At 43.7% G+C, this 21,823-nt stretch overlaps 1 protein-coding gene across 1 annotated transcript; it reads right to left on the reverse strand.

The window, feature by feature from the left end:
* Window positions 1–16,610: 16,610 nt before the first annotated feature.
* Window positions 16,611–17,549, reverse strand: LOC137561844 (olfactory receptor 5B12-like). Its single transcript, XM_068273200.1, has one exon. The coding sequence runs from the start codon at window positions 17,547–17,549 to the stop codon at window positions 16,611–16,613; it is 939 nt and encodes a 312-aa protein (XP_068129301.1).
* Window positions 17,550–21,823: the final 4,274 nt, after the last annotated feature.

A 21,823-nucleotide genomic window follows, 5' to 3' on the forward strand; every position in this document is an offset into this window, starting at 1 on the left:
GAGAGACGTATAAAGATTGAAGCAATGCTGGGGTCAGGGTGGAGGAGTCAGCATGTCAGAGGGAATTGAGATGATGGACAGAAAGTGAAGGTAGATGATTTAAGAAGGAAGGTGACTTACTGACACTGGCTGGGCTGAAGGAGGTGCGGGAAGGGTTATGGATGGATGGAGTGGCTGCTATGGAGGAAGTATTATGTCTGATTGTTTAGATTTTTTTCTTTAAAGTAGACACCCATGGAGGTACAAAGGACAGGAATTTAGAGATCTCTCCATTGGGGGTACACACTATAATAAAGCTTAAAGTAAGACTTTTCCTTCCTAGCCATTATGTCCCCTGCCCCCCATGTCCTCCAGACCCTAACATCCTTAATAAATCAGGCCCAAAAGTTCTTTCTTTTTTGATAATAATAAACCCAAATAGCCTGTATTCCTTAAGAGCTCTACTTTCTGTTTCACAAGCTATGCATACAATATTGGAATGCAAAATTATTATGAATGCATTTAGCATGAAAATGTATTTTAGACTTCTGTTAAATAGACCTCCCGGAGTTTGCCATGCCGGTGCGCTTTGCTGGTCAATTTCCATCTCAGGTTTCTAATTAAAATGACGATAAACAAAGCTGTGGTAATTGTGCCGTCTCTCACCTCTCCCGGAGTCGCAGAGGTCCGATGCCTGGGAGCCGGCACTGTAATCAGGGAGCCTATTTAATGGGAAATTGAGTCAGCTTGGGAATTGACGTTAGTCTCATCGGCTCCAGAGTGGTATATTAATTATTATTTTTTTGCTAACAAACAAGCCAATTAGTATCCATGATTAGTGTTTGTTTACTAAGTGTTGGATAATTTGATACATTTTGAAGGAAACCTGGAGTTTTAAGTCTTTCCTTAGAGAAAGTTTGGAATCTTGCTACTGATCAGTAAATTTGATCAATGGAATGTTTTATGTTTCTTCTGTAAGTATACAGTATATACTAATATAATTAGTTCTTTAGAAAAAGACTGCCTAACTTTTTGCCACCTTTTTTGTTTTACTTGTTAACACTTACTATGGGCTATGGACTTTTATTTTAAAGTGGACCTGAACTCTTGCACAGGACAGAAGGAAACATAGAGAAATGCACCCTGTATGTCTAATTCTGCCTCATCTGTGACTAATCACAAATGTTATTTGATCTCTCAGCTGTGTCAGCTCTGCAGTCCTTGGCAGAGCAGCTAATTTTTAAACACAGGATGTTAACCCTATGTCTGCTTCCATGAAAGCAGGAATTGCACACTGCAGATTTATTGCATTAGTTGTATCAGCTGTCCCAGTTTTTTTTTTTTACAAAGGTTATTATGCTGTTGCTTATCTTTTTTAGCAATAATAATAATTCCAGTATTTGTATAGCGCTTCTTTCCTGTTGTACTGAAAGTGCTTGCGAGGCAGCCAGCCACTAGAGCACCCTCTCAATTGGCAGTAGCAGTGTGTTAGGGAGTCTCGTCCAACAACTCCTTACTGAGCAAGTGCTGGCTTACTGCTGAGATTTGAACACAGGTTGCCTATATTGGAGGAAGAGCCCTTAACCATTGCATTATCCAGCCAATAGAGCAGAGAGGAAGTTCTGAGTTCAGGTCTGTCAGGTCTGACACGACTGGCCATGTCAGCTATGGTGAGGGATTATTTTCATGGAATTTACATCCTGGGATTTGTAGCAGTACTGAAGTTAAGAGCATCAGGCCCATGGTTAATAACTGCTGGTTGCAAGAGAGTAAGGCACATTAGAGGAAACTTGGCAATCGTGAACTGCAGTGAAAACCAGCAGGACTAACCAAGTAATAGCCGCACCCAGGCTATGCATATACATAGGTTAGGATTTAGTTAGTGTTAGGCCCCTCCCATGGAGGATTGACTTCTTCGCAGTGGGAGGGACAAGTACTTAATAGGTTGCATGCAAGCTGTTACAGGAAACTAACATCCTCCTCCAGTGGTAGACAGGTCATGTGTATGCTCGGTGTGTATTATATCCCACAAGTGGGGCTTGCACTCTTTTGCAGGTAGGCACTTTCCTTTTTTTAAGTAGCGCTGTTCATTTCCTTGCTATGTACTAATAGCAGCAAAGAGACTGCTCAAACGGCAACCAGAGGCAGGGCCGGCGCTACCATAGAGGCAAAGGGGGCAATTGCCCCAGGGCCCGAGAGCCTGTAGGCGCCCCCAAGGTGTCTCCCCCATCATAACTATTGCCAGGGCCGGATTTCTGGAAAGGCCAGAAAGGCCACGGCCTAGGGCGATAAAATTAGATAAGATAAGAAGGGCGGCATGACTTGGAGAGAGAAGAGGTCATATGTCAAAGTAAATCATCTCTTCTGGTCCCGCAGCACAGCCAGCCAGCGCCCTGCTCTGCACTAATAGCTGAATTCCACAGTTCCCCAATCCCTGCATCTCTCTCTCACTTCCTGATGTGTTAAAACAATCAGGATCAATCATAACGGTCACCTGATAATCCATTCCTTTCTTTGTATGATAGACTTACAGATCGATGTGAGAAATACCAGGGATTTACATTACAAAGCAGATAGAACTAAGTTCCGCTGAGTTTTAATGCCAAGCATTCCCAAACATCAGAGAGCTCTGCAGTTTCTTCACCACTTTTACAACTTTGACACTGACCTCAGCTAATTTATCTAATCCTAATTTATGACTGTTTTAGCAGTGGTCGCGTCTCTTCCTTAGTTAACTCTTTCCTGACTCATTTTCTGTCTTCCAGCTCCTACCATCTATGAGACTGCAGGATAAAAAATGCTGTTTTCTTCCCTTTCATTGCTAAATTGTCATTTTAAATGACACCTGAGCAGTGGTGCTCATCCAATATTTGGGTATCCGAACTACCCAGATAATCTGAACTTTTTCCACTATCCGAACTTTGAATAGCAATTCGGATATTTTTTTTAAATCTGCACTATCCGAGAAAACTCGGATTTCCCATCTGAGAGAGAGATTTTAAGTCCCCACATCATTAAAAAAACATGATGTTACATGCCTCATTTACCCTAAAAAAAACGTTTTAAAGGCAATTTAAATAAGCCTTCTTTGTTCCCGTATACTGCCAATATGTTAGAGCACACCACCATATGTACATTCAGCATTCAAAAGAAATGCATAGATTTTTCAGCAAATATAAATAAATGTCATTCAGATGCTTTAAAGTGAAGCTGAACTCTTGCACAGGACAGAAGGAAAACAGAGAACTGTACCCTGTATGTATTTCGAGAGCCTGTCTAATTGCCCCTCCTGTGTGTCACAAGTTGTAATTTAATCTCTACACTGTGTCACCTGACTGCCACAACAGCTAAGCTCATTTGAAAGCACAGGATGTTAAACATATGTCTGCTTCCATAAAAGCAGGAAGTAGACACACTGCAGATTTATTGCAGGATTTGTATCAGCTGTAACAAAAATGTTTTTATTGAAAGGTTATGTTGTTGCGTATCTTTTAGAGCAGAGAGGAAGTTCTGAGTTCAGGTCCACTGTAATTACAACAGAACATCCAAAGTGGGTCTTGACAGGATGTTTTCTACTTACCTGTTCTCTGTTTTGGATGGGCTTCTCTCCATTGCACTGCCCTGCCACCTGTTGGTGGCTGAGACTGCAGCCAGTCGCACAGAGGACAAAGAAGCAGCGCATGCTCTGGCCACTCGCGCTCCCTGTCACCTGTATGTGGCTCTGACTGCAGCCAGTCGCACAGAGGACAAAGAAGCAGCGCATGCTCTGGCCACTCGCGCTCCCTGTCAGTCACCTGTATGTGGCTCTGACTGCAGCCAGTCGCACAGAGGACAAAGAAGCAGCGCATGCTCTGGCCACTCGCGCTCCCTGTCACCTGTATGTGGCTCTGACTGCAGCCAGTCGCACAGAGGACAAAGAAGCAGTGCATGCTCTGGCCACTCGTGCTCCCTGTCACCTGTATGTGGCTCTGACTGCAGCCAGTCGCACAGAGGACAAAGAAGCAGCGCATGCTCTGGCCACTCGCGCTCCCTGTAATATCTCGCTCCTGCCCAGATGTGCTCAGCAACTGAGGCCGGTACAGTGTTATGCATTCTTGACAAGTACCGGTCATACATCAGCGTCATTTCTCAAGTATGCATGCCCAGAACACTATCGCGTGCTGTGCACATTCGGGCAGGAGCGCAAATTACAGGAATTATTTGTTGAATGGGAGACAGAGCAGCACAACTGAGATGAGCCCATTCAAACCAATGATCGCTAGTCAGAGTGTTGGACAAATTTTTTTTTGGGGGGGGGGGGCGCTTGGTGACAGCAGGCCTAGGGCACTGGAAAGTACAAATCCGGCCCTGACTATTGCTCCCGGGGGACTTTGCAGAGTCTTTTGTAGAGTAGCGTCTCATCTGTGCTGTGGGGAAGGTGGGAAGCTACACTGCCAAAGACTCTGCTCTGGGGAGCACATTTAATTTGGAAGGTGATTGGGAGGGAGGGTCAGCAGCTGGCTCAGGGGCCCATGAGGGAAATTTGTTGCAAAACAGGGCCCCTAATGCCACTTTTTGGTCTATTGGGGTGGGGGGGGGGCAGATTTATTCTGCCAAAGGGCCCCACTGTTACTAGAACCGGCCCTGACCAGAGGCAAGAAGAAACCTCTTACTCAGTGACAGGAGAGATGATAAGATATTGGAGATGAACAATCTCCTTACTCTCATGGCTGTTGCATTAAGATTCCCTAAACTGCAGTAAGCAGAATAGTGTCTGAAGCACAAAGGGCTTGATTCACTAAACTGTGATAACTCATATCACGGCCGTGCTAGCGTTTTCGCACGCAATTGTGATTTTTTTTTTTGCGCGCAAATATTTGCGATTGCGCATGGATATTCACGATTGTGCACAGAAATTTGCGATTGCTCGTGAAAACGCAAAAACATGCGCAAAAACGCTAACACAGCAGTGATATGAGTTATCACGGTTTATCATGGTTTAGTGAATCAAGCTCCATGAGTAGAGCATAATGCAATGCATTACATTCAATGCATTATACTCTGCTTTTGTGAATACACCCCCTTGTTCCCAGTTGGTGTAATTTAATTTAATTCACCGCCGCACTTCGGGAACCTGGGCCACCCACTCTGCTGTCTCTTTGATGGCAGAGTTCCTGTGAGCCGATCAGGAGGCACTTTCATTGGCTCCAGACAATGAGAGCGGCTTACATTGAAAGACAGGGCCAGGAGCCAATGAAAGCGCCTCCTGATCCACTCACAGGGCTCTGCCACCTTAGAGACAGGCAGAGCCAGTAAGATGTGGCGAGAGACATCAGGTTTTAGCAGTGCGATCGGCAGGGAGCGACGGAAACGGCGGATGGGCGCAGCAGCGGCTAATTGAAATCTACGCCCTGCCAGCCAGGTAACCACCAAAACAGGGCGTAGATTTCAATTACATCGGTCCGAAAGTAGTTAAAGAAAATCATAAGCAAATTTTTTTTTTAAACTATATAGCTCTGTAGTTCTAATAATAGTAATAACATTGAGTTAATTAGCCCTGCTCCTCTGGCCCCTCTTCATCTGCAAATCCAGTGTGAAAACCCGGACTTCCTGGTCAAAGATGGCTGTGACCTCAGAACAGTTTCTGTGGGAGCATGCTTTGGAGGGGCGGACCTGGAATTGGAAGGGGCGGAGAAAGGCAGGGTGTATATAGGTGCCGATCGTGATTAGAAGAGGCAGAGCTATGGTGAACAGCTCTGCCTCTTCTTGATAGCTCTCCAACCAGATCAGACGTAGAGATAAAAAAACTAAGTTTCTGTGCATGAGGGGGCCTCGTTTAGCAGCGAGAATACTGCAAAACGGGAGCCAGGATGGTAACAAACATGCTCACTGCATAAAATAAGAAAAAAAAAAAACGCTTCAGATTCTCTTTAACTTCAGGACGAGAGCAATTTTCACTTATCAACACTGCTCCCATTCATTTGTCAATAACTTTATTACTACTAATAACACCTAAATTATCTATATATTGTTTTTTTCAGGACAAATTAGGCTTTTAGTGAGTGATATTTTTGTTTTGTTTTATTTTCTATGCATTTTAAAGGGAAACTAAGGTAAAAAATAGAAAAACACACTATTTCTCCATTTACATCCAATATAGCTTTACAATAAGCAGTGCTAAGTATAAGTTAAACCCACAAATTGTATTTGCTCATCCATCCTGGTTATTATTACAACATTTAGATTATGTCCTAGGCACAATGTATGGTGACATTATTGTATTTGGAAATAAAGATGTAATTTTTCTGTTTTTTGCTTTCGTATTGTACGCTATCGATGATTTTGAGAGCTTATTTGCAAAAATAATAGTAATATACCCTCATGGCATACATATTTAAAAAGTCGAGTTCCTAAGGTAACCATACCTATATTTTCTCTTATATTCTGTTACTTTGTTTTCATTTTACAAGTCTTTTATTTTGGTACAGAGTATATGAAAATTAAATTGCTTTTGATTCAGTTTGTGACTAAAAAGAATACACAAGACATGGGCCTCAACCCTAAAATTCTCTAAACTCTATTCTACAACTTATCAGGGTTAAAATGTTACCACATATGTCTCTTGTAGTTTTGCTAAGACTTTCCAAAGTTTGATCACATTGTTGAAAATTACTTTTTTTATGTTGGATTGAGTTTGTCCCTACCCATTTTTTATGTGAAGTGCGCCCAAGTTTTAAGACACACTAAAATGTATTCTACAACTCTTCACGGTTAAAATGATACCACATGTGCATCATTTAGTAACAAACTGGTGGTGCACTCTCCACAAATACACTGGACAAATATATTCGTCCAGTTAGGCTTAAAGAGAGTCTGAAGCGAGAATAAATCTCGCTTCAGACCTCATAGTAAGCAGGGGCATGTGTGCCCCTGCTAAAACGCCACTATCCCGCGGCTAAACGGGGGTCCCTTATCCCCCGAAATCCCCTCCGAGCAGCGGGGGATCTCTTCCGGATTGGGGCAGGGCTAACCGCCGCAGCCCTGCCCCACGCGCGTCTATCAGCGCGTATCTCCACCTCTCTCCCGCCCCTCTCAGTCTTCCTTCACTGAGAGGGGCGGGGGAGAGGCGGCGATGCACTTCTGATAGACGCGACTGGAGGCAGGGCTGCAGCCGTTAGCCCTGCCTCCAGCAGCAGCAAAATCTACGACCAAGTTGGTCGTAGATTTTGCAGAGGGGGATTTGGGGGGTCAGGGACCCCCATTTAGCCGCGGGATAGCGGCGTTTTAGCAGGGGCACACATGCCCCTGCTAACTATGAGACAAGAAGTGAGATTTAGTCTCGCTTCAGTGTCTCTTTAAGTGGTTAAGGAAAACTTGTTTCAGTCTTCCACAGTTTTGTGACTGGCGAGAAGGTTCACCTTCCAGTAGGGCAATGAGTTTGCTGAACATACACTAGAGTGGTCTAATGGGAAACATTTTGATGCTCATACACAACTACCAACAATCTGTCCAACTATCTTCCAAACTTGTCTGTTGGAAGAAGTTGGGTGTTTGTACAGCTTACAAACAACCAGATGACAAACTGATACCAGATTGTTTGCCAGATCCAACCAGTGGATCAGTCTGACTAACTATCAGGCAGGTTGGAACGTGTGTACAAGTCTTTTGAACAACTTTATTGTTTTTGAATGCGGACATGCTGTGCAGTTTGTCATTTAGCTTGCATGCATAGAGGTTGATTCACAAAGCCGTGTTACCTCATAGTATGTCCGTGCTGTGCTTCGCGCATGGTTTGCCGTGCATAAAACTTTACGTGCTATAACAAACATTTGCGCACGTTCACATAGTGCTACACATACTTTTGCGCGCGTTTGTTATAGCGTGTGTAAAGTTATATGCGTGGTAAACCACGCCCAAAGCATATCGCGGCCATGCTTTGAGTTAGCATGGCTTTGTGAATCAACGCCATAGTATTTAAGTGAGTTGGTAGTTTAGTTGGTTGGCATGTGTGTACATATTTGTCAGGTAAACAACTTGTTGTGTGGTTGGTTGTGCATTGAGTTGGACGTGTGTATAAGTCTTTAGATTGGTTAGCCAAAGACCAGACTTGAATCCAGTTGAGAATCTTTAGCATGATTGAAATTTGTTGTACGTCAACTCAATACAATTGAACTAAAAGGGCTGGAGAAGTTCTGACTTAAGGAATGGGTAAAAATGCCAGTGACTAGGTGTCCTAAGGTAATAAAGAAATTCCCAAAGAAACTTGAAGCTATACATGGTGTGTTCTCAATTGTTAGGCAAAAGCAAGACATTTTGAATCAGGATGATACCATTTATTGCCTAAATCAGGATGATACAATTTATTGCCTAAATCAGGATGATACCATTTATTGCCTACATCAGGATGATACCATTTATTGCCTAAATCAGGATGATACCATGTAGTTAGCCAATAAATGGTATCCTCCTGATTCAAAACTTCTTGTTTTTACCGATGGATAACATGGTACAATATTCTACTGCTATTGTTAGGCAAGTGAGGATTTTTACCATATCATTTTTTTGTATATATTCTAACTATGAGTGGTATGAACTTGAATGCTAATTGGATTTAAGCAGAGCTGGATAATCCACAAGGCAAACCTAGGAAGTTATCTAGGGCCTGGAGAGAATCTAGGGGACTGGTGAATGCTAGCTCCCACCAAATCTTAAAAAAGCCAGGTGACCATCAGCGGGGGGAAAAAATTGCTATCTTGCCTAAAGCCCCATTTCATCTTTATTCTTTTCTGGATTTAAAGGAAACCAGAGTTGATAACATATACAAGTTGTATACATACCTGGGGCTTCCTCCAGCCCCATGTGCTTGGATTGCTCCCATGCCGCTGTCCTCAGTCTTCTCCCTCTTCAGTACCGGGTCCCATAACTTGAGCCAGTTGCGGCCTGTCTGTTCAAGAGAAGTTCTACATATCTCTCTGGCGGCTGCTGGAGAGATACACAAAAAGCGCACTTCTCTTGCGTCATACTGGCCGCTACTGGAGGAAGTGATGGGAGCCGGTACTGAAGAGGGAGAAGACTGAGGACAGCGGCGTGGGACCGATCCGAGCACATGAGGCTGGAGGAAACCCTGAATATGTATAAAACTTCTATATGTTATCAGCTATGGTTTCCTCTAAGCATATCAGGTAAAGTGTATTTGTGTAATATGGGAGGGTGAAGCCTAAGGAGACCCAAATTCTAAATCAAGGTGTGCATTTTAATTCGGCAGATTTTTTTTCTTGGTCAAAATTTGCTAAAAAAAAGACACAACTGACTACGAAAAGTTAAAAATTGTAAAAAGTCATTCAGAGGGATACAGCACTATAGAAATTGCTAAGATATTAGGGGTGTGAGAACAGAACCATAAAACATTTGGTTGCAAACAGTTAACAGAGTCACAAGAAAGATTGGGTCAAGAAATGTATGTAGATCTTTAAAAAAAAAAAGATTTTATGGCCAATGCAATGAGTGACTCTTGATGGACCAGACAGATGGGGCCATGGCTGGATCAGTAGTGGATACAGAGCTCAGATGCCCACATGGTGGAGGTGGAATACTTTTAAAGGACGGTATTATTAATCGTGAGCTACTTAGACCTTTTCAGGTTGAAGATGGACTCAAAATAAACTCCCAAAGGTACTACCAGTTTTTAGACGACACTTTTTCTTTTCAAGCAGAATAGCTCAGGGTGACCCAGAACTTTTAAGAAAATACAGCATAGGGGACTAAAAGAGACTGAAAAGCCCACCTACTAAACAGCAATGCTCAGTGTAATTTTCTTTCTTAAAGCGGTTTAAAACCCTGACATAATATTCAATAAAAACATGTTTTCCTACTTGTTATATGCCATATGGGTATCATATTTGCATTTCTGCATAAGTATTATTATTCATTTAGATATTATAGGTTCCCAAAAGTACATTTTTGCTTTGTGAGCTGACTGTGCATTTTAGTAATAACTGGTTTTATTCATTATGCATTGAAGGCAGACATGCTTTGACTCTCTGTCTGTGTGTCGAGCTGCTTCTCCACAGTCAGAGAATGTGTCACCTTCCTCACTTGATACATTTAAGTAAACACAAGATAACATAATCTACAACTTCAGATGCATCCACATTTCTCCGCACTGAACTTTCAAGCTTTGTGTGTAACCCTTCCAATGCTGGTCTAGAAAAAAAAATGCTGGTTGCAAATAATATAATGTAAATAACGTTTTAGTGCAAAGATGAAATGCTGAGTTATATTCTGCTTTAAAACAGAAGGTTTTTGTGGTAATTCAGCTTTAACCACTTACCGACCGCCCACTGCACAGGGGCGGCCGGAAAGTGGATCCCGCAAGGACCGCGGCATACACAGGGGCGGCGGTCCTTGTACGGGCATGGGTGGAGTGATCGCGTCATCCATGACGCGATCCTCCGCCGGGGATCGATGGCCGGGGACTTAGACTCCAGTCCCCGGCAAATTAGCAGCGCCGGCGGGCGGAGAAAATCCGCAATATAGTTAAATTAAGTGTATAAAGCACTTTGCTAGGTAAACAAAGTGCTTTATACACGCTTTCTCCTCGCCTCGTGGTCTCATTGTTCCAGAGACCACCAGCGAGGAGGAAGCAGTAGTGAGTATGCACCACACATTTTTTTTTTACCCACAGCCCCCCTGATCTCCCACCCCAGCCTTCAGACCCCCCCCCTGCCCACCCCCCAGAACACTGTTTGCACCCAATCACCCCCCTAATCACCCATCAATCACTCCCTGTCGCTATCTGTAAACGCTATTCTTTTTTTTATGCCCTAAACTGCCCCCTGCTCCCTCCTGATCACCCCCACCCCTCGGATTCTCCCCAGACCACCCCCATGTGTACTGTATGCCTCTATCCCCCCTGTAATAACCCACTGATCACCTGTCAATCACCTGTCAATCACCCATCAATCACCCCCTATCACTGCCACCCATCAATCAGCCCCTAACCTGCCCCTTGCGGGCAATCTGATCACCCACCCACACCAATAGATCGCCCGCAGATCCGACGTCAGATCACCTCCCAAGTGCATTGTTTACATCTGTTCTCTACCCTAAACACCCACTAATTACCCATCAATCACCTATCAATCACCCCCTATCACCACATTCACTGTTACCCATCAGATCAGACCCTAATCTGCCCCTTGCGGGCACCCAATCACCCGCCTACACGCTCAGATTGCCCTCAGACCCCCCCTTATCAATTCGCCAGTGCATTATTTACATCTGTTCTTCCCTGTAATAACACACTGATCTCCTGTCAATCACCTGTCAATCACCCATCAATCACCCCCTGTCACTGCCACCCATCAATCAGCCCCTAACCTGCCCCTTGCGGACAATCTGATCACCCACCCACACCAATAGATCGCCCGCAGATCCGACGTCAGATCACCTCCCAAGTGCATTGTTTACATCTGTTCTCTACCCTCAACACCCACTAATTACCCATCAATCACCCATCAATCACCCCCTATCACCACCTGTCACTGTTACCCATCAGATCAGACCCTAATCTGGCCCTTGCGGGCACCCAATCACCCGCCAACATGCTCAGATTGCCCTCAGACCCCCCCTTATCAATTCGCCAGTGCATTATTTACATCTATTCTTCCTTGTAATAACCGACTGATCACCTGTCAATCACCTGTCAATCACCCATCAATCACCCCCTGTCACTGCCACCCATCAATAACCCCCTGTCACTGCCACTCATCAATCAGCCCCTAACCTGCCCCTTGTGGGCAATCTGATCACCCACACCAATAGATCGCCCGCAGATCCGATGTCAGATCACCTGCCAAGTGCATTGTTTACATCTGTTCTCTACCCTAAACACCCACCCGGAAAATGACACTTTGTGAAAAAAACAATTAAAATCAATTTCCGCTAACTTGTGACAAAAAATAAAATCTTCTATGAACTCACCATACTCCTAACGGATTACCTTGGGGTGTCTTCTTTCTAAAATGGGGTCATTAGTGGGGTTCCTATACTGCCCTGACGTTTTAGAGGCCCTAAACCGTGAGGAGTAGTCTTGAAACAAAAATGACCTGTGAAATCCTAAAGGTACTCATTGGACTTTGGGCCCCTTAACGCAGTTAGGGTGCAAAAAAGTGCCACACATGTGGTATCACCGTACTCAGGAGAAGTAGTATAATGTATTTTGGGTTGTATTTTTACACATACCCATGCTGAGTGGGAGAAATATATCTGTAAATGGACAATTGTGTGTAAAAAAAAATCAAACAATTGTCATTTCCAGAGAAATTTCTAACACCCAGCATGGGTATGTGTAAAAATACACCCCAAAACACATTATACTACTTCTCCTGAGTACGGCAATACCACATGTGTGGCACTTTTTTGCAGCCTAACTGCGCTAAGGGGCCCAAAGTCCAATGAGCACCTTTGGCTTTACAGGGGTGCTTACAATTAGGCACCCCCCAAAATGCCAGGACAGTAAACACACCCCACAAATTACCCCATTTTGGAAAGTAGATACTTCAAGGTATTCAGAGAGGAGCATAGTGAGTCCGTGGCAGATTTCATTTTTTTTGTCGCAAGTTAGCAGAAATGGAAACTTTTTGTTTTTTTCTTTTTTGTCACAAAGTGTCATTTTCCGCTAACTTGTGACAAAAAATAAAATCTTCTATGAACTCACCATGCCTCTCACTGAATACTTTGGGATGTCTTCTTTCCAAAATGGGGTCATTTGGGGGGTATTTATACTATCCTGGAAATCTAGCCCCTCATGAAACATGACAGGTGGTCAGAAAAGTCATAGATGTTTCAAAATGGGAAAATTCACTTTTTGCACCATAGTTTGTAAACGCTATAACTTTTACCCAAACCAATCAATATAGGCTGAATGGTTTTTTTTTTTTATTAAAAACATGTTTGTCCACATTTTTCGTGCTGCATGTATACAGAAATTTTACTTTATTTGAAAAATGTCAGCACAGAAAGTTAAAAAAAAATCATTTTTTTGACAAAATTCATGTCTTTTTTGATGAATATAATAAAAAGTAAAAATCGCAGCAGCAATCAAATAGCACCAAAAGAAAGCTTTATTAGTGACAAGAAAAGGAGCCAAAATTCATTTAGGTGGTAGGTTGTATGACCTAGCAATAAACTGTAAAAGCTGCAGTGGTCTGAATGGAAAAAAAGGGTCTGGTCCGTAAAGCCCGCGGTCCTCAAGTGGTTAAGTGAGCAACTGTTGTTTCCCATGATGCATCTCTACTCAATATGCAAATTATATCTTTTCGCCCCTGTAGCCAGGAGTGATGCATATTCAGTAGTGATGCATCATGGGAAACTACAGTTGCTCACTTAACCTATTTTGGTTCCTGGACGTAGAATCTACGTCCAGGAACCATGCGCGCTACCGCGGCCGATCGCGCGTGTGCATGCGTGCTCCCAGCCCGCAGTTCGTTAGCCAGGCAATCAGTGAATCGGGCTATGGTCCCCGATCACTGATTGCTCTCCCCCGCTGAAAAAGTACAGCTTCTCTCGGAAGCTGTGCTTTTTCTGGCTGTCACCTCCCCCTTGCGTCGCTCTAAGCATGTGTTACGCTTAGAGTGACGTCATGTAAAAAACCTCATGGCCGCCATCTTGTGGCCAAAAAGTAATACTACAACTAAAAGTAAAAAAAATTAAAAATTAACACACATTTACATTATAAATCTATTGTTTACCTCTCACCCTCCCAAAACTACCCAGATAAAATGTTTACTATAATAAAAAAAAACCTATTACAATAAAAAAACAAAAAACATGAAAATATTTACCTAAGGGTCTAAACTTTTTAAATATCAATGTAAAGATGAAATATTTCTATATTTTTTTTATTTTAAACTTGTAAATAGTGATAGATGCAAAAGGGAAAAAATGCACCTTTATTTCCAAACAAAATATTGTTGCCATACATTGTGATAGGGACATAATTTTAACGGTGTAATAACCGGGACATATGGGCAAATACAATACGTGAGTTTTAATTATGGAGGCATGTATTATTTTAAAACTATAATGGCTGAAAACTGAGAAATAATTAATTTTTCCATTTTTTTCTTATTCTTCCTGTAAAATGCATTTACAGTAAAGTGGCTCTTAGCAAAATGTACCCCCCAAAGAAAGCCGAATTGGTGGCGGAAAAAACAAGATATAGATCAGTTCATTGTGATAAGTAGTGATAAAGTTATAGGCTAATGAATGGGAGGTGAACATTTCTCACGTGAAAACGACGGAACGCGAATGGGTTAAAGCTGAATTATCACAAACACCTTCAGTTTTAAGAAGGCAAATCACACTAAGCATTGCTTTTTAATAGGAGTGCTTTTTGATCTGTTTTAGTCTTTAGTCTCTTCTTATACTTTCCTTGTGGTTTGGTTCACCATGGGTATACTGGTAGTTCTGGTCCCACCCCTATCCCATAGAGTCATATCAATCCCTGCCATGCACTAATAAGGACCAGAACGTCCAAAATAGGCTGTCTGCTATTTGGGTTGATGTGGCTCTTTAAAATGTATAAGCTATAGGCTCACTATGCACCAGAGGTTTTGAATGTGAGCCTGGCCTCTGGGACAAAAAGAGATAATTTGCATTTTCAGGAGTGATGCATCATGGCAAACCACAGTTGCTCACTTCAACAGAATCTGAAGTAAAAATAAAAAAAAAGATACTCACCTAAGGAGAGGGAATGCTCTGGGTCCTATAGAGCCTTCCCGTTCTCCTCAGGGTCCCTGCGTTCCAGCGCTGGCTCCCTGGTTCAAATCTCCCACCAGGGAAGGCTTTAGAAGTCTTCAGGAGGTCCTGAAGACAGGCGGCTGTGAACTGTGCATGCGCGAGTGCACGAGAGAGGGCGCTCATGTGTGTGCAGTATGGAGCCGAGCCCAAGTGCTTCTGAACACTCCCGAAGCCTACCAGAAGTGGAAGAGAGCAGTCTCTGACTGATCGGTCAGAGACAGCTAACGGAGAGCCTATGGGGGAACGCGGGGACCGTGAGCACACCGAGAAGGATATATAGGACCCAGAGCCTTCCCTCTCCTTAGGTGAGTATCTGTTTTTTTATTTTTATTTTCAATTCAGCCTCCCTTTAAAGCAGAATTATTGCATCTACCTTCTGTTTTAAGAAGGCAAATTACACTGAGCTTTTCTTCAAGTGATAATATAGGAAAAGTCAGCATCTTTAAAGAAGACCATGATCTTTATACAGGACAATGTTCAAACCCATGCATCAAAAGTGCTCCACTATGTGGCTAGCCAGTAAAGGATTGAAAGATGACAGAACAATGACATGGCTCTCCTTTCTCATCTGACCCAAATTCTATTGAGAACTTGTGAGCCCTTTTTAAATGGGAGATGTATGAGGAAGAAAAACAGTACACCTTTCTGAACAGTAGGAAGACATCTGGAGAAGTCCAAAGAGCCTTCCAGAAGAAACAGACACAATGCCTCCCGGAGCCCTGTATAGTGTAGTAGTTGTTTATACCAAGTAGGGTAACAGGTGTTAGGTGTGTAGGTGTAATAGGTCCAATGAAGAAAGGTGAGGAAGGACCATCCTTATTTGAGTTCTTTGGTCTTCTTGAAGTCTCTTTAGAAAAGTCGCACCCTAAAAAAGCATTGCATGACATAGAATATGTGTTTTTTTTAACACTTAACATGAAGTTTGTTTTATCTCATACAAGTTGTTTTCGTCATTTAAGGTAAGCAAATGATATTACTTTTATTTAAATCAAACTATCCACAACTTATTTTCAGGAGCTTATTCCCTCCCAATATTACTTTCCTGTTGTTGTATGATTAATGCAACACCTCACATGAGTGCATGGGTTATTCCAAACATGCATAAATTCCCATACAGGATTCGTTCCTTAGCGGATATATATCCAACTTCCTACTATTTCATTCAGTAGTGATGATATAACACTTTCTGAATAAAATACTAAACAAAATAAAAATAAATTGGATATATAGCCGTCAAGGTACTTCATGGAATGTATGCATGTTTGGACTTTTTAATGAGAGTCTTGGTGGACCTCTTACCCTATTAGGACTCCTCGTGATCTATAGTTGCAAGTCGCTGAGGCTGGCAGACTCCTCACCTGCACTGTATGGGTTATTTCTACATGTGCCTCAGCTCTCCCAGAAGTCACTACATGTTGCCTGGCTACCGGAACGATGCAGCAGGCCTCCTGGAGACAACAGAGTCCTGGACAGAATTCTAAACAAAAAGTCAACATTGTAGCTCACAGGGGAGTCCATGTAGTAGGGGAGGTGGTTGAGGAATGTAGGGATATTTGTAGTGATAGTTCGGAAGAGGTGAATTGAAGGAGGAATGGGACAAATTCTATAGATGGTCTGTAAAGCTACGCATAGTATTCCCTTGTTTACAATGAAATCATAAGGATAACAGACAACAGTTAATAATTGCATAGCTGATTAGTAGATGGTTTTTAATTATTATATGGCACTGAAAAAATTGCACTTTTGCAACTGTCACATGTGAAAGTGGTCAACATCAACCCCGTCAAAAGAACTTTATCTTCTTCCTTTACAGCAGAAGAGGAAGAGAACAAACCCTGGGATTTACAGCTTTATATCTGAACATGTCTAGTAGTATAGAGCCTCATCATGGCCCTCTTCACCTCCTGGTTCTTCAGGCTGTATATAAGTGGATTCAACATTGGGATCACTACTGCATAGAAGACAGAAGTCACATTGTCTTGTTTCTCCACGGTGCCAGAAGGAGAATGCAAAAAATTACAGAACACTGTGACATACAAGATGGTGACACACATGAGATGGGAGGAGCAGGTGCTGAATGATTTCTGTCGACCCCCTGAAGTTTTAATCCGAATTATGGTAACAAAGATGAGTGTATAGGAAGTCAAGATTATTAACAACGAGAAAAGTCCACAAGCTCCAATCAGTAACACGATTAACATGTTGCAGTGCATGGTTTCAGAACAGGACAGCTGGATCAGCCGGGAGACGTCACAATAGAAATTGTTTATAAGAATGGATCCACAGTACTGGAGGCTGAAAACACAGATGGTTTGTGCCAAAGACATAAGGAATTCAGAAAAGATTGACAGATTGGCTAAAAGCAAACTTTTGCTTGTAGTCATGATGGAGACATAATGGAGAGGGTGGCAGACAGCAACATATCGGTCATACGACATGCTCGACATTAGAGGAACCTCAGCTGCTGAGAAGGCAACGAAGAAGAAAACCTGGGTGGCACACTCATAAAATGCTATGGTTTTCTTTGGGGAGATGAGGTCAGTTAACATTTTTGGAGTTACACTTGAAGAGTAGAGGAGGTCCACCAAAGCGAGGTAACTTAAGAAAAGGTACATTGGAGTATGCAGGTTGGGTGCGACACGTACAATGATCATTAAGCCAACGTTTCCTAGTATGGTCACCAAATAAACAAGCAGAAAGACAATGAAAAGAAACAAGCTTATAGTATCATCATCAGTCAGTTCAGATAACTCAAACATTGTTACTTGCGTACTATTTCCAAGATCCATAATGTCTTTCTGTATGAGTAACAGATAATTGGCATGAGATACATGTAATTGGCATGAGATCATATATACAGACAAGTGAATATAGAGTAGAGTGCAATGACAAATTTTGAGCGTGTTGAACGTCATTCTATTTGTGCTTTTGAAAAATGTTACAATATGTCTAACCTCTAGACACCTGAGTGTGTAAGTGTTTTGGTGCAACAGTAATCTTTGGACCACCGGGGTAGCAGGTGGTCCAATAAGTAGAGTAGACTCTACTGCAGTCAAGGACACCTGGAGAGGGAGTCCCTGACTGATAAGAAGCAGTGTCCCCTCTGTAGAGCAGGGGACCCCTGCGGGAAGGCTGGACACCCTGAGGGGGGGGGGTGACAGCCAGAAGGTCAGACAGGCCGGGTCGGCAACAGTGTATCAGAAATGCAAGGTACCAAATCAGAGATCAGAAGAATAGTCAGGAAAGCTACAGGTCATGACAGATATCAGAACAAGGCCTAGTCTGAGGTGTAAGGTCCATGATCTCAACACCCTGGAGCTATGCTAGAGATACACACAGATGATACACTGTATTCCTAGTCTGGGGTGTGAGGGCCGCCCGTGATCTCAACACCCTGGAACTATGCTAGAGAATAACACAGATGATATACAGAAACTGGCTAAGTGTGGATTCCCAGGTCCTCCTGGTTCCACCACACTGAAAGATCTGACTAAGGTCTGAGTGCTAACACATAAGCATTTGCAATGCCAGACAACCAGCAACTGAACAGCAGGAGATGTATATAGTAAAGCGCCCCACAGCGCCGCCCAGCTCCCATCAACCAATCACTGACTGAGCAGGAATCAGCTGACCGCCCTGATCAGCTGATCTTCCTCCTATTGGTATAAAGAGCTTGTCTTGCAGCGCGCGTAGCTCTCCATCTGTGTGCACTACTAGGTCCAGACAACCCAGGCGCATGTTGCTACGGGGAAACCGCCGCACTGGACACGGAATCCGCCGCCTTACCGTCAGAACATGCGGCGGCCCCCACGCCCTTCTTCCCATGTGCACCATTAGTTCCAGATAACCCAGACGCATGCTGACGCGGACAAACTGCCGCATCAGACACGGAATCAACCGCCTTACTGTCATAACATGCGGCGGCTTTTCCGCTATTCATCACAGTACCCCCCCCCCCCCCCCCCCCCCCCGAGGAGTGGACTCTGGACACTTTCCACCAGGCTTTCCAGGATGTAAATCATGGAACTCTTTCTTCAAATCCTCCGCATGCATGCGGCAATCTGGCACCCAAGATCTCTCCTCTATGCCATATCCTTTCCAGTGGACCAGATATTGCACGGAATTCTGCACCAGGCGGTTTCAACAGGGACACATGGAACGATCTCACACCTTTCATGCTGGCTGGGAGATCAACAGCATATGTGACATTATTAATCTTCTTGGCCACTGGAAATGGTCCTATAAATTTAGGGCCTAGCTTGGGTGACAATTGTTTCAAGGCCAAATGACGAGTGGATACCCACACCAGATCTCCTGGGGAGAATCTCCACTCTACAGACCGATGTTTATCTGCCTGCTTCTTCTGGGTTTGGAAAGCTTTCCCTAGGTTCCTTTTAACCATTCCCCAAATCTCTTTCAAGGCCCTCTGCCAGTCCTCCAGAGCTGGAAAAGGAGTTGATGAGACTGGCAAAGGAGCAAACTTTGGTGATCTACCTGACACCACTTGAAAAGGGGAATACCCAGAGGAAGAGCTGTTCAGATTGTTGTGCACAAACTCTGCAAACGGCAAAAACTTTACCCAATCAGTTTGCGCATCAGCAACATAGCACCTGAGAAATTGTTCCAGAGATTGGTTAACTCTCTCGGTCTGGCTGTTGGTCTGAGGGTGGTAGCCTGATGAGAATGCGAGTTCCATGTCTAATTGATGTCAAAAGGCCCTCCAAAATTTTGAAACAAATTGCACTCCCCGATCTGACACTACATTTTCCGGAATGCCATGCAGCCGGAAGATGTGCTGGATGAAGAGATCAGCCAATTCCTGGGCTGAGGGGAGTCCTTTCAGAGGGACAAAGTGCGCCATCTTACTGAAACTATCTACTACCACCCAAATGACCGACTTGCCTTCAGACCGAGGGAGTTCACCCACAAAATCCATGGAAATAGAGTCCAAGGTTCATTGGGGACTGGCAAGGACTGTAACGTGCCCACGGGGGCCTGAAGGGAGGGCTTACTCCTCGTACAGATCATGCACTCCCTTACAAATTCCTTACAATCAGACACTAAATTAGGCCACCAGGCACATCTAGCCAGTAGATCCTGAGTTCTGGTGGCTCCAGGATGACCGGCATTCTTGTGATAGTGAAAAAACTGCAGAATTTGTAACCGAAAGGGCAATGGCACAAACATGACCCCCTCTGGCTTCCCCTCTGGAACATCCTGTTGATAGAGACTCAAAGTGGTTGACCAATCTCTCCAAGTCTCAGTGGCTGCCAGGACTACCTTTGGAGGCAGGATAGTCTCAGGATCAGCAGGCTGCACTGACTCGGGCTCAAAACACCTAGAGAGCGCATCGGCCTTGATATTCTTACTTCTGGGAGTATACGTGATTATAAATCTAAATCTAGCAAAAAACAGGGACCATCGGGCCTGGCGAGGGCTAAGTCTCTTAGCCCCCTCGAATATACTCCGAATTCTTGTGGTCTGTGTAAACCGTGATAACATGTTCTGCACCCTCCAGCCAGTGTCTCCATTCCTCAAAAGCTAATTTAATGGCTAGGAGCTCCCGGTTGCCGATGTCATAATTTTTCTCGGCAGGTGAAAATCTGCGAGAAAAGTAAGCACATGGATGCAGCTTGCCCTGCAATCCTGACCTCTGTGACAATACCGCTCCTACCCCCACCTCTGAGGCATCAACCTCCACAATGAAGGGAAAGGCGACGTCAACATGCCTCAGTATTGGGGCAGAACAGAACAGCTTCTTTAAAGTCGAGAAGGCCATATGAGCCTCAGGTGACCAATGATGAGTATCAGCCCCTTTCATGGTGAGACTGGTGAGGGGAGAGATGATGGTAGAGTACCCCTTAATAAATCTTCTGTAGTAATTGGCAAACCCCAGGAACCTCTGGAGTGCCTTCAGCCCCACGGGCTGAGGCCAGTCCAGACCAGCAGAAACCTGCCCTAGGTCCACCGAAAGCCCAGAAGTAGAGATGATGTAACCTAGAAAGACTACTGACTCTACCTCAAAGAGTAGATGAACAGAGGCGCCAGAAGGATAAAAGTACATAACATTTTAAAAAAATTGCTGGGAGGAAGTGGTGGACTCGCCTCCGTTAAAGCAGACACCAAGGACTGTAAATATATGGATATACACATTTATTGAAAATACCCCAAAGATGCAACGCGTTTCGCGGGCACAGCCCACTTCTTCAGGCAATAAGCAGGGGATAAACAACTGTAAACAAAAGACAGAGGCATAGCTATAAATGTTGCCATAAAAAAATACAAATGGATTATTATTTAGTGTAATAAGAATAGTATTTCAAACATAGTGTTTAGTGATATGTTATAGTAGGGGGGTGATTGCAAGGAATGGGTCGGTGTAAAGTACATAATGTGTATAGGGGAATGGACTAGATAACAGTGGTAAAAGGTAGTTAGTAAATAAGATTAAGTTGGTATCAAATTGACCGCTTTAGGTATATTTCAGTAGAAGGTAGGGAATGGAATAAGTTGTAGCTGGCAAGAGAGAAAAAAAAAAGCATGTGTAGTGGTTAAAAATAAAGATAAAGACTTAGCAGCAATTCAGTTATAGCAAGCAGAGCACCTTTGTACTGTTGTGAGGTCACTTGCTGCTTTAAATGTGTTAATGCTGGCAGCTCTGGCCTATCCAGAAGCTGCTCCAGTGTGGGTGGGTGGAGTCAGTGGCCATGGTGACAGAGAGTCCTCCAATCAGCTGCTGCCAGCTGTAAGGAGTAGATTGGTGTGCATGTGGTCTTACATAATATGCATGCTTTCTCTGCATGCACAGGGCGGTGTTGTCAGTGGGTGGAGTCAGTGGCCATGGTGACAGAGAATCCTCCAATCAGCTGCTGCCAGCTTTAAGGAGTAGATTGGTGTGCATGCGGTCTTACATAACATGCATGCTTTCTCTGCATGCACAGGGTGTTGTTGTCAGTGGGTGGAGTCAGTGGCCATGGGGACAGAGAGTCCTCCAATTAGCTGCTGCCAGCTGTAAGGAGTAGATTGGTGTGCATGTGGTCTTACATAACATGCATGCTTTCTC

Source organism: Hyperolius riggenbachi, chromosome 3 (genome assembly GCF_040937935.1).
Source record: "Hyperolius riggenbachi isolate aHypRig1 chromosome 3, aHypRig1.pri, whole genome shotgun sequence".
NCBI lineage: Eukaryota > Metazoa > Chordata > Amphibia > Anura > Hyperoliidae > Hyperolius > Hyperolius riggenbachi.